The 18,348-nt window shown below is 35.7% G+C and overlaps 1 protein-coding gene and 1 non-coding gene across 2 annotated transcripts in view; one reads left to right on the forward strand and one right to left on the reverse strand.

The window, feature by feature from the left end:
- KCNH7 (potassium voltage-gated channel subfamily H member 7) overlaps window positions 1–18,348 on the forward strand; it is a 625,928-nt gene that overhangs the window by 603,146 nt on the left and 4,434 nt on the right. The window contains exon 14 of the mRNA XM_074215839.1: window positions 1,150–1,318. Within this exon, the coding sequence (XP_074071940.1) occupies window positions 1,150–1,318 (169 nt within the window). The remainder of the gene's footprint in view (window positions 1–1,149; window positions 1,319–18,348) is intronic.
- LOC141510646 (U6 spliceosomal RNA) lies at window positions 638–746 on the reverse strand. The gene has a single exon (XR_012475078.1). It is a non-coding gene; the product is annotated as a U6 spliceosomal RNA (small nuclear RNA).

Genomic DNA, 18,348 nt, shown 5'->3' on the forward strand with positions numbered 1-18,348 from the left:
TTGATGGGTACCCCCTGATTTCCACTTTTCTTTGTCACCACAAAGAGCTACTATAATATTATATATAATACAAATATATATATATATATATATATATATATATGTATAGGTCCTTTTCTTCCTTCTTTAATATTTTTGGGGAATTACCTTAATTGTCATATGGCTGGGGTAATTTTGCAGGCATAATTCCAAGCTGCTTTCCAAAGTGGCTAGAGCAATTCACAGCTCCACCAACTTGGCATTAATATTCCTGCTTTCCCCAGCCTCTTCAACATTTGTCATTTTCCTTTTTTGTCAGCTTTTTATCAACTGAGTTGCTTTAATTTACATATCTCTATTAATGATTTGAAGCCTTTTATGATTGTTGACAACATGGATTTCTTCTTGTAAAAACTGAGTATTCATTCCCATTGACCATGATCAACTGGGAAATGGCTTTTATACTTATAAATGGAATACACTCCTTATTTTATTTGGGGGGGTGCAAGGTAGAGGGGTTAAGTGATTTGCCCAAGGTCACACAGCTAGGTCATTATTAAGTGTCTGAGGTCGTATTTGAACTCAGGTCCTCCTGACTCCAGGGCCAGTGCTGTATCCACTGCGCCACCTAGCTGCCCCCACATTCCTTATTTTAAAAAATTAATAAGGAATTTTCCCCAACTTGTGTGTCTTAACTGCACAGGAGCCATATTAATCTTCTTTGTATTGCTCCAGTTTTAGAAATGTTCTGCTGAAGTGCCTCAAAGGATACTGTTTCTTGTATCTTTTTACCTAGGTGAGAATATACAACACATTTTCACCCACCTGAGGTAAGCATGTAGGACAGCGAAATGGCAACAGTGACTACTACCATAACTAACTTTGGGCCAGAAGTCAAGATGCAGTGTATTGTTCTGCTCATGCCACAAATTGTGTAGCCTTGGATAAAGCACTTAACTTTAATCTTTCTTTGTTTCAGATTCTTTGTTTGTAAAATAAGGAGGTTAGACTAAATGTTTGATCGGTAAAGTTGCTTTCCGCTATGATATTTAAGGATTCTGTAAAACAGAACAAGTCTCAATTCTTAGCTTTTAGGGAGGATACTCATGCAAAGAAATGCTATATCAGGTGTAACTATAAGGGTAATATTAACCTTGATATTTTCCATAGATATCACCAATGCAAAAAATTGGGAACAAGAAAATTCCCGGGGACACCAAGAGGTGCCTAGTCCTTCAGCATACCACCGAGTTACCTGGGGGATCTGTGAAACTGAAAGTGATCTCACCTATGGAGAAGTGGAACATCGGTTAGATTTGCTTCAAGAACAACTTAACAGGTATCAAAAAACAAGGTCATGACTAAAAGCAATAATACAATGCATCCTTTTTTTTCCCCTTTTTCTATCAGAAACTAAATCCATCTTGTCTCTCTCCTACCCAGAATACATGTGTTGTCTTTTCTCAGAGAACAGAACATTGAAAGAAGGAATAACTCTCTCTAGTTGCCTTTTTTATAGATTTTGGGGGAATGTTTAAAATAAATAGACTCTTTCTACTCATCTTTTTATAACATTTGGGTGATGCAGCTGTATACTTTAGTATTATATTACCATATTTAGTACTATATTAAAATTAAATTAAAATTGTTCATAAAATGACCATGATCTTCATTCCTATGGTCTATATTGTCGTGTCATTTCATTCATGACTGAGATCCTGAACCTTGGATTTTCTACTTACTCATTGTGTGACACAGAATTCACAGAATTGAAATGATTGACCAGTCCTGCCTTAAATGTTCTTATGAGGAATATATCGGATAATGCTATTATATTATTATTGAACAGAATGATAATTAAGGTCACATAATGTATACAAAACAACATGTAGTAATTAAACCATAAGTCAAAAGATTTAAAGCTAGAAGAGATTTAAACCAATGCACTTACTTTTTAGATAAGGAAATCCATAGAGGCAATAAATACAGGAGGCAGGATTTGAACAAAAGATATTAGAACTAACAGTGCTTCCTGCTATACTAAAACAAAAATTAGGGACCTCCTGGCATGGCAACTTCTTCCATCAATAAAGATCACAAACTATTAATAACTAAATACAGGGGCAGCTAAGTGGTGATACAGTGCTGGCCCTAGAGTCAGGAGGACTTGAGACACTTAAAAAATTACCTAGCTATGTGACCTTGGGCAAGTCATTTAATCCCCAATCCTTGCAAAAATTCCCAATATTTTTTGTTCCGTAAATTCCAACAGCAAGAACAATAGCTATTAGTTATAGTGTTTACCTTGCACCAGACTCTGTGTTAAATGCTTTACAAATTTCTCATTCAGTCCTAACACACCCTGGGAGGTTAATGCTATTATTATTTCCATTTTACAGGAGAGAATACTAAAGCAGTCAGGGGTTAAATGACTTAACCAAAGTCACAAGTAATAAGTATCTAAGGTGGGATTTCCATAGGAGCCATTAGGTGGTATAGTAGATAGAGTGCCATACCTGGAACAAGACTCATCTTCCTCAGTTTAAAACTATCCTCAGATACTTATTAGCTGGTGACCTTGGGCAAGTCACTTAATCCTTTTTGCCTCAGTTTCCTCATCTGTAAAATAAGCTGGAGAAAGAAATGATAAACCACTTCCTTATCTCTGCCAAGAAAACCCCAAATGGGTCATAAAGAGTAGGACACAACTGAACAACAACCACAAATTGTACTAAGGTACACCACTCAAGATGAGAAAAGTGAGACAGATTTAAGTGATTTGCCTAAGTTCATACTATTAGAAATATCTGAAGCTGAATTGAAACTCAGATATTTCTGCCTCCAGAAACAGAGCTCTAGCCAGAGTCCCACCTAACTAGCTGCAAAGAGTATTTTGTATTCATTCTAACCAGGGACAGAAGATAAAAATTTGTATTACATTTCAGGTTCCTCATCTGTGAAAGGAGAGGCAGAATTTGATTCTCACTAAGTATATAGTAGCCCTGAATCCCTGGATACTGGGGTTTGTGGTTATCTATCAGGTGAACCAATTTTAAGTTACAAAAAAGAGAAAGTCAATTAAACTTTTTGTAACACTTTTATTATTCTCCTTAATCTTAGTGCACAGCTTCTGAAGTTGTTGGTTTTCAGTCGTTTTTAGATGTGTTTGACTCTTTGTGACCCCATTTGGGGTTTTCTTGGACAGATACTAGAGTTGTTTGCCATTTTATTCTCATCTTCTGACATTATCTCAAATGTATGCTGTACATTTCTTTTTGTTTCTCGTTGTGTACATGTTGTCTCCCACATTAGATTGTGAGCTCCTTGAGAGCAAAGGGTTTTGGAAGGGTTTTGCTGAGAAGGTGGGGTATTTATTTTAGGGCTTGATTGGTTTGGTTTAGGGCACGTTGAGATTTTTGTGGTTTTCTTTTTGTTTTTGTTTTTCTTCCCCTTTCCAAGGGCCTGGTACATAGTAGGTCCTTAATAATTACTGTTTGACTTAATCTTACAAGTACTGCAGCCAACCACAAAAAAACAACAACCAATCAGTCCAGAATGTCAAGAGATTCCATGGAAGATAACTTAGTGAATTAATTTCAGGAAGGTAGGTAGACCTTACATTAAAAGAAATAATCACTCTTGTCAGACAAGATTCAAATGGTTTTAAGAGTCTAATATTAGAAAGGAGAGATGAGTTCTAGATCATGTGAAAGAGCAAGTAGTTTGTAGTCAGTAGCATCTGCTTCTGCTTCATCTTTCCTCTTTTACAGGTCAGATTGAATATTTGAGTTTGCCGCCATTCAACTCTTATGGTTGAGTGGAAGAGCAGTATGGTGCTTAGGTTAGGGGCCAGAGAAAACTTTTCATATGCTAGTTTTAGATTAAGCTCACTTTCACTCAAAACTAGTAAATATACATGTCTTTTTCTAAAGCAGGAAAGGAAAAACATTCTTATTTTGGGTTATTAATCAGTTAAATCGACAAGTAATCATTAATTATCCCTACTCATAAGTTTACATTCTAATGGGGCATAATAACAGGTACATATTAAAATACATACAGTATAAAGTTAATAAATAAAAAATGTGGGTAAATACATATGGAACATTAAGGTACAAGATAGTTTGGGAGGGAGGTTATTGTCATTTGGGAGGACCAGGAAAGGTTTTATACACAGGTGATGTGTGAGCTGCATCTTTAAGGAAAAGAGGGGCTCCATGTCATAAAAGTAAGAAAGAAGAACATTACAGGCATGGAGATGGCCAATGAAGCAAATTTGGAAGATGGAATGTTAGGAGTGGAGAATAGAGAGAGAAAGACAGTTTAGCTCTCTAAACACAAGAGTGCAAAAGAGGAAGTAACTGACAAATAATTTGGAAAGGTCGGTGGGGTGATGTCATGTAAAGGTTTTAAAAAGCTAGACAGAAGAGTTTAGATTTTATTCTAGAGAATATACATAGAAACAGAAAGGATCAAAGAATCATATAATTCAAGGATTGCAAGGGTTCTCAGAAGCCATCTAGATCAACCTCTTCATTTATGGATGAGAAAACTGAGCCCTAGTGAGGTTTAGTGACTAGCCTAAGGTCATATACATACACATTAATTATCAGAAGTATTATTTGAACCCAGATTTTCTGACTATTCAGTCAGTACTCTTTAAACTTTAATGTTCAATTTTAATTCAATGTTCAGTGTTAATTCCAAAATTCTTGGTCATCTACCTATGTTTAGACAACAAGAAACAGGACAGTTTATGTCAAACTGGAACTTGGCAGCATAATCAAAGCTTTCTAGTTGTTTGGATCTTCATTGGATAAAGCACATATATCATAAATAAGCACAAGAAAATTCACTTCAAAGTCAAATATATATAATTTTCATGTCTGAACCTGTTTCTACTATATTTTAGTTCTATTAGTACAGAAATGGAAAAACTGAATTGTATGCGCCTACTATGGAAGCATGACATGGAGTGTGATATAATGCATTGAGGTCCAGTAATGGAATCAGGAAGACCTAGAATCAAGAATTCTACCTTTGATACATACTATGTGACCGTAGATAAGTCACTTACCTTCTCAGTTGCTTTAGCCAATTCTCTAGGATTAAAAATTAAAATGTTGCTAATCCACATCTGGAGAGGGGGTTTCCACACTGGGGAATTCTCTACATTAATTAAACGTTAGGTCCCCATTATTATTCCACTTACAAAATAAATATATAGTGATAGCAGTGTTTTAAAAAAATGCAGTCCTAAGGTTGGAAAGGACTTCAGAGGTCATCTAGTTCAATTCAAAACTAAATAGGATTTCCCTCTATAACATACTTGAAAAATAATTATTCAGTTTTACTTAAAGCATTTCAATGAAGGATATGCCTTCTGTCTTTTAAAGCAGATCATTCATGATTTCTCATGAATTCTCATGAATTCTCCTACATATGCTATCATACGGTTCAATTCACAAGAAAAACAAGAGATTTTACCTCATCAAAAAAAAAAGTTTTGGTTACTATGTTACTATGAAACCATTTTCTTAATGAAATCACATAGCTGTTAATACTATCAAATAATGGTGTTATTATTTCTTTTCCTTTCCTTAATAAACCATTAGTTTAATAATATTCTATAATTTATTTTAGAGGAATTGAAGTCAAGTTGAAACTGAAAACTCCCCTCTCTTCTTTTTATCCTTAAAATTGGTACAAGTTTATTGTTCTCTAATCTTGCTGTACAAGTCTCAGTCTTCACAATTTTTCAAAGCTTGCTAATATGCTCAACAAGAATATCTACCACTTCATACAGTACAATAAAATTTAGACTGGACAGTCCTAATCAAACTCAGAGTACAGCTAAGTGCTCCCTTTTATCTTGCATTTTAATTTCTCCATTAACTATCTCATTTTTTTTTAATTCAAAGATTGTTATCCTTGTTTTTTCTTCCTTCATCAAATGAGATTTTTAAAAATATATCCATAGAAACACTCATAAACAAACCCGCAAATTTAGCCAAATGTCTGGCCTATAACTGATATATAGATATATGCTTATTCTCTCCTTCCTGTTCTTCATCTTCATATCTATGGTTCTGTGCCTTCTTTGATCTTTCTCTTATTCCTCAGGCAGCCAATTCTAAGCTCATTTTGTTGTCACTGACATTCTAAAGCTAACTAGCATCACTAGTCACATCTTGTTCTGAGCTTTAGAGTTCTTAACACCTTTTAACTGGACTATATCATTCTTGTTTTTATCCCTAACAAGTTTTCCTTATTTACATCTTTGTATGTATCCTTTGAAAATGTAATTAGTCAATGAGTTCTCTGAGTAATCACATCAAACTCTTAATTATGCCCCTTTACTCATTTATGAGTTGGTTTTATTTGTATCATCAGAAATTCATATAATATTTTCCCTGACTTCTGTAGAATTTTTGGTCACAAGATTACCTGTTTTTCCTAAACAACTTAATAAATACTGTTTGATTGATTTATTTGAGTTCTGCTCTAAGGTCTATGATAGCTTTTGCCCAGCTTTCACTTCCTCATATATCATAAATGGTATAATTCCAATGTTCCCATAATTTATATTTCAATAAGTTCTTCCTACTCTGTGACAGCCCAGTAGGAGATGTTTATTGATTGATTGATTGATTTTTTACTAAAATCTAATCCAAGTCAGCAACTTTTATCCTTTACTTCCTCTACTTTTTAAAGAATGAAATTATAATTTGGGTAAGTAAAAGATATATCCATCAACTATTCAGCCTTTAGCATCCAGAGTTCTATAATCACCACTCTGGAAATGAATAGCATTTTTTAACATAGGTCCTTTGGAATTTTCTTGGATCATTGTTATAATATTACAGTTACTGTGTATAATGATCTGGTTCTGCTCACTTCACTTTGCTTTGATTTCCCAGATTTTTCTGAAACCATCCTGTTCATTGTTTCTTATAGAACAATAGTATTGTACTACAATCATATAACCACAACTTGTTTGGCCATTTCTCAATTGACAGATAGAACCCCCCCCCAAAATTCCAATTCTTGGTCATCACAAAAAGAGCTGCCATAAATATTTTTGTACATATAGATTATTTTCCCTTTTCTTTAGTCTCTTTGTTTTACAAACCTAATAATAGTATTGGGTCAAGGGGTAAGCATAGTTTTCTAGCCCTTTGGACAAAGTTCTGAATTGTTCCTCAGAATAGTTAGATCATGTCCCTGCTCCACAACAGGGCATTAGTGTCCCTATTTTTCCATATCCTCTCCAGCATTTGTAATTTTCCTTTTATGCCATGCTAACAATCTGATAGGTATGAGATTTGAATTTGCATGTCTCTAGTCAGTAGTGATTTAGAGCATTTTTTCAAGTGATTATTCATTACTTTACTGCCTGTTCATATTTTCTGACTATTTGTCAATGAGAAATAACTCTTATTTTTAAAGTTGGCTCAGGTCCCCATGTATTTGAGAAAAGAGGCCTTTGCTGAAAAAAAAAATTGTTTCCTTCTAATTTTGACTGCATTAGTTTTGTATGAGCAAATACTTTTTAAATGTCTTGCAATCAAAATTATCCATTTTACTTCCTATGATCCTCTCTATCTCTTAGTGATAAGCTTTTGCCTTATTCATAGATCTGATAGATAAATTTTTCCATGATTCCTCATTTTACTTATGATATCCTTTATAACTACATCATTTATCCATTTTGACCCTCCATTAATTTTTTTAACCAAATGCTTCCTAGCAAACTTTCTCAGGAACATGAATTTCAATATCTATATTTTCTAGATATACAATACTATTTGACTTTTATCTTCTTTACTTCACTGTGATATCACTATATTACTAGGGAGTTGAATAGATAGCAGAGACTATGGGTTTCACAATTTTCCTTCTTCATGAATATTATTTTCCATAAATTTTTGGTCCTTTTCAATATTACTTTCCATGCCAGACTAGTTTCTGACTTGGTAGATGTGTGTGAACAATGTTTTACCTTCCCATCTCATTCAATCTAAAGTCTTCTTGTTCAGTTTTACAAAAGTTCATGCAAATATATTTTGCCTAATTATAGGTAACTTTCATTAGATGCATTCCATTTCTGACCAAAAGCTATACTGTGTATCTTAAGCCAAGGTCCTAGAATCCAAATACCATTGTCAGCTATCATTTTTTATTTTATTTTAATTATTATTTAAATAATCTCCCCCCAAAAGATTTCTATATACACAGTAGAGTAGAAAAAGATTCATGATTCAAGAAAACACAAATTTTTATTATGTACAGTTTGATTTTTTAAAGCATATAATAAATTCAATATTATTTTCAAGGCTGTCCTGTATTTCTGTGTTTCTTTCTGAATTTTCATCTCTTCTATGAATTTAAAGAAATAAGTAAGTAATTTTTCTTTCTCTCTCCCTTTCCTCCTTTTATTTTCCTCTCTCTTTTGGGGGGGGCAACCCTATGACTAACTATTTTTACCCCATCTCCTTCTCTTCTTACCCAATTAAAACTCAACCCTGGCAATAAAGTATTATCCAAAATATATGTCCAATTAAGTACCTTGAATCAATGCCCTTTCTGCCAGGACATGACTGATCCTCTGGAGACACGGTTGGTTATAACATTGAATCTTCCTAATTTCTCTACAATGTTAACTGCAAAAATTTTTCTCCTGGTTCTGATCCTTTTACTCTATGAATTCAAGTTTTCCTAGGACTCTCTGAAGTTGAGTTTTTTATCATTTCTTATGACACAATCATCCTCTATTAGATTCATATATTATAATTTGTTGCCAATCTCCAATTGATGGGCACCCCAATTCCTATCTGCTTTTCACTTTTCTTATTGACAAGAGGAACAAAAGTGCCAGCTCCTAAGGTCTCTAGTTGCTTTTTCAAGGGTTCCTCACCTTAAAAGTACTTTTCTTCTGGTAGGAAAATTTGTCCCTGTGAGAAGTGGGTAGCAGTAATTAGGTTTAGTAAATCTCAGAAAGCTCTCCCTGGCATCCTTTAATCATGCCAAGGGAAGGCTGTATATCATTTTATTCATTTCAGTGACTTATGACTACCTCAGTACTCCTGAGAGAAGGTTAGGACAAATAGAATTGAGAATCCTCTGCCTAAATATAATAATTGGGAGATAACGAGACTACCTAGAGAAATAGTATAGAGGAAAAGCAGAAGAGGGCCCAGGACAGAACCTTGAGGGACATCTACTGTTGACTGTGTTAAAAACTGGATAATGATTTCTTTAAAGGATACTGAGAAGGAGCAATTAGATAGATAGGAGAAAAAATCAGGAGAGACCAAAGTTACAAAAAAAATAAGAAAATGCATAGCACCAAATTCTGCATTATTAGATCCAATACAAACAAGATTACTTCTCTTTTAAAGAAGAAACTAGAATCCTAAAGATTCTTGTCCCATTTTTCTTCCTATCTGAGCCATAACTAGTTAGTCACAGCTGGATATTGTTTCAAGCTAAATTAGGTAATGGCTGCAGGTAATTTAAATATATGGAGTGGAACAGTAGGAAAGCATCACCCTCTGAGAGTGTATCTGATCAGCAAGGTGATCACTTGTCCCTGGGCATAAAGACAAGTGTCAATGTCACATTGATCTGATTCTACAATGTAGAACTGCTGCCTACACTTTCTGGGTGTGTTTGTTGAAGCCTGTCCTTCAAATAGATTTAAAAAAAGTATACAGATGATACTTACATCAATACAATCTATGATATCAAAATACACCTGTTCTCAGAGGCTGCTTAAGATATCTCCATCAAAATTGTAGAGAGTAAAACAAAGCTGACAATTTTTGAGTCTTGACTAGATTCTGAATAGAAAGAAAAGGACTCTTAAAAATAAAATTATTGTCCTCCAGAGTTTGTAATTAACATAGGGAAAATACTCAGGAGTCTTCATTTCTTACCTCCTGATATGCAAAGGTTAAGTGCTCTCTAAAGTAATTAATCTTTTACCAGGAATATAGTTTTGAGAAACTTTTTGTACTTTGACATTTTCCCCCATTTTGAACATAGTTGATGTCAGTATATCAGCCTTAGATCAACTGAAGAAGTGTAGAAAGAAAAAAATAAGGGGCATATGGGAGTAAGTGATGGCATCTTTTGGAGACTTGAGGTTGCTAGAAACTTCTGGTTCTTTTCTTCTTTCCTTTGGAGATATCTAAAATTCCAAAATTTTAGTGAATGATGAAGATTTTGTCATAAATAAAACATCTTTTAAGAAAAAAAGATGACAATTTGGGACTATGGCTATAAAATAATAACATAAATGGTCAATTTGGTCAGACAAGAAGTGATTCAGTTAAAAAAAGCACTAATTGACTACCATTCTACAGACATGTCAAACAGCTAATTAATTGAAATTTTCTCTTTTTAGTGGGTACTTGTCATATTGTAAAGGCATAATCAGTCTCACACAACTCCATAGACTGTAATTCAGGACTATAAGCATATTTGCCATGAAATATGGAGTCTATGAGGATAAACTATATTAGAAAGCATGGACAGCAAAAATAAAATTAAAAGAAAAAACAAAAAAAACTTTTAAAAATTATTATTTGAATGGAAACTTCTCAGTTTATTCCAGCTGTTTTCTTCCCTTCAATGGGCTTATATTCTTTTACCACATCAAAGGTTGTGCTGTCTCTTCACTCTCCCCAGAATTTTATAAAAGGTAGTGTGATTAATATGACAGAATTTAGCCCTATGCTTTTAAGTGTTATTTCTATTTTCCTGTCATAGGAAAAACAGAAATGATAAGAAGTAGAGTTACAAGTCTGTATAAACAGGAAGAAAAGAATCTATATGTATAGGAATATTAAAGTAGCTCTTTTCTGGTAGAAGGGAATTAGAGATTGAAGGGATTACCAGTGATTGGGTAATGACTGAACAAATTGTGGTATATGATTGAAATGAAATGCTGCTTTTCATTGGGAAATGATGAACAGGATTCTCCTCAGTAAAAAGAGCAGGTGTCATTGAAAAAGTACTTTATAGGGGGAACTAAGATGGCAGTGTGAAGGCAACATTTCCTAGGAACTCCTTTCCCCAAAAAACTCCAAAATCCATCAAATTATCACTCTAGTCAGAATTTAGAGGGGCAGAACCCACAGAAAGACCGAGTGATACATTTTCCCAGTTCAAGATAACTTAGAAGTTCCGCAGAAAAGATATGTTTCACCATGACCGGGAGTTGGAAAAAGCCCCAGTTGCAGCTCAGCCCAGGAACAGCTTGTAGGGCCAGTGAGAGAATTCTGCTACACCAGAATGAGTGTGAAGTAAGGAGCATCAGCCGCAGAACCTGCACCAAGAATTGGGAAAAATCAGCCTGCACCTCCAAAGCACAGCCCACAGACAGCAAGGGTGTCAGGGGAAACTGCAGAAGTTTCTCTGCTCTTCCTGGAGGCAGGACTCTTCTGTTTTCCCACACTCAAATCCAGGTTACAGTTTGGGCTTCCATACTAAGATAGCTGAGTAGGGCTCCTCCTTGCAGCTCCAAGGCAGAGGGGAGTGCTATGGTCATCTATGTATCAAAGCACAGGCAAGAGAGCATAAGACCTTGGAGGAATAAAGGTCTCAGTGGGGTGTCCCCCCACAAAAAACAACCCCAAAGCCTTGGAAGTGCTGTAAATTAGTCTTGGACTGAGGAAGTGAGTAAACAGGAAAAAAAAGAATCTGACCATAGAAAACTACTTTAGTCCCATGGAAGATAAAAACATACTCAAATGACCAAAATCAAAGCTTCCTCATGCAAAACCTTCAAGAGAAATAGAAAAATGGGCTCAGACTATGAATGAGCTCAAAAAAGACTTTGAAAAGCAATTAAGGGAGGTCGAAGAAAAATTGGGAGGAGAAATGAGAACAATGCAGAAAAATCATGAAAGCCAAATCAACAGCTTGGTGAAAGAAATACAAAAAAATACTGAAGAAAATAATGTTAAAAACCAGTTTAGGCCAAATGGAAAAAAGCAAAACAAAAGGCAAATGAGGAGAAGAATGCCTTAAAAAACAGAACTGGCCAGCTGGAAAAGGAGATTAAAAAAGCTCTCTGAAGAAAGTAACTCCTTCAAATGCAGAATGGAACTAAAAGAAGCTGATGGCTTTGCAAGAAATCAGGAAGAAATAAAACTCTTCCAAAAAAGCTAAAAATTAGAAAAATATGTGAAATATCTCATTGGAAAAAAAACCACCAAACTTGAAAACAGATCCAGAAGAAATAATTTAAAAATTATTGAGCTACCTGAAATTCACAAACAGGAAAAGAGCCTAGACTTCATTTTTCAAGAAATAATACAGCAAGATTGTCCTGAGATCCTAGAAGCAGAGGGTAAAATAGAAATCAAGATAATTCACCATCACCTCCTGAAAGAGATCCCAAAAGAAAAACTTCCAGGAATATTATAGCCAAATTCCAAAACTCCCAGATCAAAGAGAAAATTCTAAAAGTTGCCAGAAAAACAATTCAACTACTCAGGATCCATAGTCAGGATTACACAGGATCTGGCAGCATCTACATTAAAGGCCATAGGGATTGGAATATGATATTTCAGAAGGCAAAAGATCTTGATTCACAACTGGGAATCAACTACCCAGCAAAACTGAACATCCTCTTCTCTTCTTCTTAGTGCCATTTTGTCGACTTCCATTGCGCCATGACAGCCAAGTGGAGGAAGAAGCGAATGCATAGGCTGAAACGCAAAAGGAGAAAGATGAGACAGAGGTCCAAGTAACCAGACGCTGCCGGCCACAGGAGCAGAGATGGAACGCCCCTTGGTGACATTCTTGGGAAGGCAGAATCCTTCAGGAGACAGACATCATCCGCCCTACTAAAGACTCTACAAGCTCTACCATCTGATAAAGGACTCTATTTGACACACCTCCCTGGCAAAAAAGGACATACCATCTTTTAATGCAGATCCAGCCTCCCTGCCTCATGATTGCGTGCTATAGGACTCTTGTCATTCCGGACTGGTTGTTTTCCTTGTGGCTAAGTGTAGCACATCTGTATAATAAATCCTCAAAACTTTGAAAAAAAAACTGAACATCCTCTTTCAGGGGAAAAAGATGGACTTTCAATGAAACAGGGAACTTTCAAACTTTCCTATTAGAAAGTTTGATCTCCAAGTACAGGACTCTGGTGAACCACAGAGGGGGTGGATGAGAAGGACTAACTATGAAGAACTTAATGATATTGAACTGTTTGTATTCCTACATGGGAAGAAGATATTGATAACTCATATGAACTTTCTCACTTATAAGAGCTGTTAGAAGGAGCATATATAGACAGGACACAAGAAGGAGTGGAATATAATAGTACAAAATAGTAAAAAAAAAAGATGTAGTCAATGGGTAATAAAGGAAAGTACTGGGAGGAAGGAAAAGGAGATGAAGAAGAAGCACCTAAGAAATTTCATATAAGAGGCAAGAAAAAGCTTTTTCAATGGAGTGGAATGGGAGAAGGCAAAGGGGAATTTTAATTTTCATCAGAGATGACTCAGAGAAGAATATACACACTTAATAGGGTACAGAAATCTATCTTACCCTAGAGAAAAATGACAAGAAAGGGATGGGATAAGGGGGGAATGGGGGTAGGGAAGGGGGGGATAGGTGATAGAAGAGAGGGAAGATTGTGGGAGAAGGTACTCAGATACAACACACTTTTGGACAAGGCCAGGATGAAAGGAGAGAAAGAATAGAATAAATGAGAGTAGGGAGGAATAGAGTGGAGGCAAATACAGATAGTAATAGCAACTGTGGGAAAAAATATTGAAGCAACTGCTCTGGTGGACTTATGATAAAGAAAGCAACTCACTCCAGAGACAGATCCATTGGAATCTGAAAAAAAAAGAAAATGTACTTTATATAAAGAGCAGGTGCAATAGGAAATATACTTTATATAAAGAAACATCAAGAGTACAGGATGATCAACTGTGAATGACCTACCTTTTCTCAGCAATGATGGAACTAAGAGAACTCTGAAGGACTTTTGACAAAAGAATACTATTCATCCTAAAGATAGAGCTGATGGTGTCTGAATATAAACCAAAGCATGCTTTTATTTTTCACTTAATTTTTCTGGTGCTTTCTCTTTTTTCTTTGAGGGTTGGGGGTGGGAGGTTGTTTACTTTTACAACATGACTATTATAGTAATGTTTTTTTCATGACTACACATTTTTCACCTAAACCAAATAATTTGCTTTCTCATGGCAAGTGGAATGGGAGGAAGGGAGAGAATTTGGAACTCAAGGTTTTGGAAGAGAATGTTGAAACTTGTTTTTGCATGTAACTGGGGGGGGAGGGAATAAATTTAAATTAAATTTTTTTAAAAAAAGAAGTCTATATAAAGACATATAATCCAATTTCCCTATCCAGATGCCCATAAAATTCTTGAATTTTTAGTGCTAACAAATTCAAAATTGGTGAATCAGATTAGCAAATTTTTTTTTGTAATTTTACCTTTAATTTTAATTTTAAGGGAATATTAAGTTAGCTGTCCATTTCACTATTTGTAAATTTTAACAAAATATAATTATCAGAGAAGTGTTTGTAAACCAGAGGTGTCATGAATAGAAGTATCAATAATGTTTATTTTTTAAGACTAATGTTTAAGTTTATTTTTAAAGTTTATTTAAGTTTATTTTTCAAGAACTAATAGTATAGGTCTTCAAAGAATTAAAAGGAGTAAAGAAAACATTTATTAGATATTTAAGAATCAAGAACTGTGAAGTTCTAGAAATATGAATCAAGATAGTCCCTGCCTCAAAGAGGTTATAGCCTAAGAGGAAAAGACTACACATATAAGGATGTGATGGTCAAGGTTAGGTGTTTTGGTATGGAAATCCCTGGTTGACCCACCCCATTCAAAAGGCCATGATGAATTGAATTAATCACAATTCTCTGTGTAAGTGGAGGGGCAAGAAAGTAAGTTCAAGTGCTAGGGAGTTAGGAGGTATGGAATTCAAATCCAATCTCAGACAATTATTAGCTGTGAGACCCATTTGTTTCAGTTTCCTTCTCTGTAAAAATGAGTTGGAAAAGAAAATGGCAAATTACTCCAGAATCTTTGCTTTAAAAAATTCTGTGAGGTCACAAAGAGTCAGATATAGCTCAAAACAAGAAGTGTAAGTGGTATAGAAAAAAGGTGAGAAGTAGAATAGGAAGAGAAGCAGCAAAGTAGAAAATGGATGAGAAGAAGCACATTGCCAGGGCATTTGAAGTTAAGTGGCTTCATTTGTTCTGAAGATGGAATTTTGTCTTTTAAGATAAAATGAATGTTCTTGTGTGGGATGAATTTAACCACTTAAATAAATTTTGGAGATTTCTCAAGGTATGAAGAGAAGGGGTGGCTAGATGGTTCAGTGGATAGAGCACTGGCCCTGGAGTCAGGAGTCCCTGAGTTCAAATCTGGCCTCAGACACTTAATAATGGCCTAGCTGTGTGGCCTTGGGCAAGCCACTTAACCCCATTGCCTTGGAAAAACCTAAAAAAAAGTATGAAGAGAAAAAGCTTTATTCAATTCTTCAGAAGCAAACCCCACTCAGCCTTAAAGACAGAGAATAAGGCAAAGGGACAAAAGACCCTAAGGGTCATATATCCTAACAGGATTCCCTCCTCAACACTGACTCATCCTCAACAGTGAGGAATGTGGTCTTCACAATCTAAAGAAAAAAGCATATAATTCAGAGACAGGATTACCCTCCAGCCCCAAGAAATGCAGACAGAGAATACATAGACATCCGGACTTCAACACATAAGACAGGGTCAGTTGACTCTTTACATTTTGGTCTTGAAACCCCTAGAAGTTGCTTGTCAAGGGAATAGGGGCAGAAGAGATAAAACATACAGTTCAACTATTTCTAATCTATAATATTCTACTGAAGAAATATCAGGCCATGTCCCACTCAATCCTTCCTCTTTATTTTGATGAAATTTCTTCAAATTTCTGTAATACAAATTCACATTGTTGATCCATCTGGTCATCATCCTCATAAGTTATGTTGTTAAGAGGAATCCATCCCTGTCCCTTTAGGATCAGCATTTTTGTCTTATTGGAAGTGATTGTCACCATTATTAAGACTATCATGAGACACTTGTGTTATCAATTGAATTAAACAGGGTAGACAAATTGTCAGTAAGATAATTCCACTAAGTCCGATTAAGGCTAACAAAAGAATCTGCTTCCACCAACCCCCATTAAACCAGGACCACCAAGAATTACCAAAGGGAGAGTTCCAGGTTTGCACAGGAGCATGGACTAACTTCCTAATGTCTTTAGTGATCCCTTTAACCAACTGTCCATTATCATCGATCTTAATATAGTATGTGGATGGATTCAATTTCCAACATACTCTTCCCTCTTCAGCTAATAAGTAGTCCATTACCAATCTGTATTGAATAATCATTGCCTCTCTTGTTTGGGTGACTTGTCTGCCAAAAGATCTAGGGCCCTGTTTGATTAGTAATAATTTCTACAACAGCATGGAGCCTAATTATTCTGTTTATCATACATATAGGGGTCCAACTTCCATCCTGTGCCCAGGTAGTAGGCCCTTAAATCCAGATAACAACTCCCTGATCAACCCTATATATAGCAACTCCCTGACCAACTCTTTGGACAACTAGGTTTAGGCAGTAGTCCTACAAATCCAATAATGTCCCTCTAGTGCTAGTTGGTCTTCCAAGAATATAGTTTCCAACAAATGGATAATACTGTTCCTCCTTACTTCTAAGGGTCCCCCTTAAATAGACCATATAATCATCATGATAATAGGTGCATTTCCAAAGTTGCTGTACCTCATTCCTCTGGCAGGTTTTTATACCATTGTCATTAGAAAAGTCTTCCTAGCTCCAAAATTGATCAAAATAAATTCCTAATTTTGTGCCATCGGACCAACCCCAAGAATAGCTAATATACCTAGTGATGTTTCTTAAATTATTTTATTTGCAAATGGCCATTTCAGCACTTTCCTTTCAAGTCCATACTAACTCATAATCAGTTTCCCTTAACAAATACTCCAGTTTGTGCATCTTTACAAGAGATCCAGGTAACATCATTAATCTCACATGAGTCTGAGACCACCCATCTCTAAATTGTACAGTCCAGAATATATGTGCCCTGCTTCTGGGCATGTCCAGACATTTACTACTCCCCAGGCAAATATCCTGGTCAGTCAGTTATAATCAATAGTCACCCTGAACTGACTCAGTCTCATGCTACCGGTGTTTCTCTCCTCTCGATAAGAATCCTGTGCCACAGTGCACCTCTGACCAGGAACTGAGAATCTAGGCCAGACCCAGGGGTACTGTCACCCAAGGCCAATTCTCAAACTGCTGTGAATTACCGCAAGTCCAACAGTTAGCCACACCAAGAATGGTCATTGACCTCTGTCAGCTAGATGTAACACACAGTTATAGAGATAAAACACACAGTTCAACTATTTCTAATCTATAATAGTCTACTCAAGAAATCTCAGGCCTTATCCCACTCATTCTTAAGCAAGATGACATTTAAAACTTTCATTTCTGGGGTGGCTAGGTGGTGTAGTGGATAAAGCACCAGCCCTGGAGTCAGGAGTACCTGGGTTCAAATCCGGTTTCAGACACTTAATAATTACCTAGTTATGTGGTCTTGGGCAAGCCACTTAACCCCATTTGCCTTGCAAAAACCTAAAAAAAAAACTTTCAATTCTGGTTCTCACATACCTTGAAAAACTAATTTTATATTACCTTCCTTCAAACACTCAAACTGCCTTTCTAACTAATTCATATACATCTGTCTGCCCATTAGACTGTAAGTTCGTTTCAAGTAAGAATTGTTTCTGGGTGGCTAGGTGGTGTAGTGGATAAAGCACCGGCCCTGGAGTCAGGAGTACCTGGGTTCAAATCCGGTTTCAGACACTTAATAATTACCTAGCTGTGTGGCCTTGGGCAAGCCACTTAACCCCATTTGCCTCTCAAAATAAATAAATAAATAAATAAATAAAATAAGAATTGTTTCATTATATGTATTTATACCTATAACCCAGAACAGTGCCCAGAACATATTATTAACCTCCTACTATTTGTTCATTGTGTAAAACCTAGACAAATGCTCTCTTGGGGGAATTTAGATCTCTCTTTCCCACAAAGGGGAAGACAACCAGAGAACACAAAGGCCAGTTCTTGAGGTTTAAATTCCCCCTTTCCCTAGAAGAGGAATAAAAACAGGAAGAGGATGCCTATGAAATGAAAGAAAAGTTTTTATTAAACAGATGCATATGGGGACCACCAGCCTATGCTAATGGTTCACCAAGTAATTGATGGGGAGAGTTTATATATCTTTTGATCAAAGAAAGGTAA

Source organism: Macrotis lagotis, chromosome 1, assembly GCF_037893015.1.
Source record: "Macrotis lagotis isolate mMagLag1 chromosome 1, bilby.v1.9.chrom.fasta, whole genome shotgun sequence".
Taxonomy (NCBI): domain Eukaryota; kingdom Metazoa; phylum Chordata; class Mammalia; order Peramelemorphia; family Peramelidae; genus Macrotis; species Macrotis lagotis.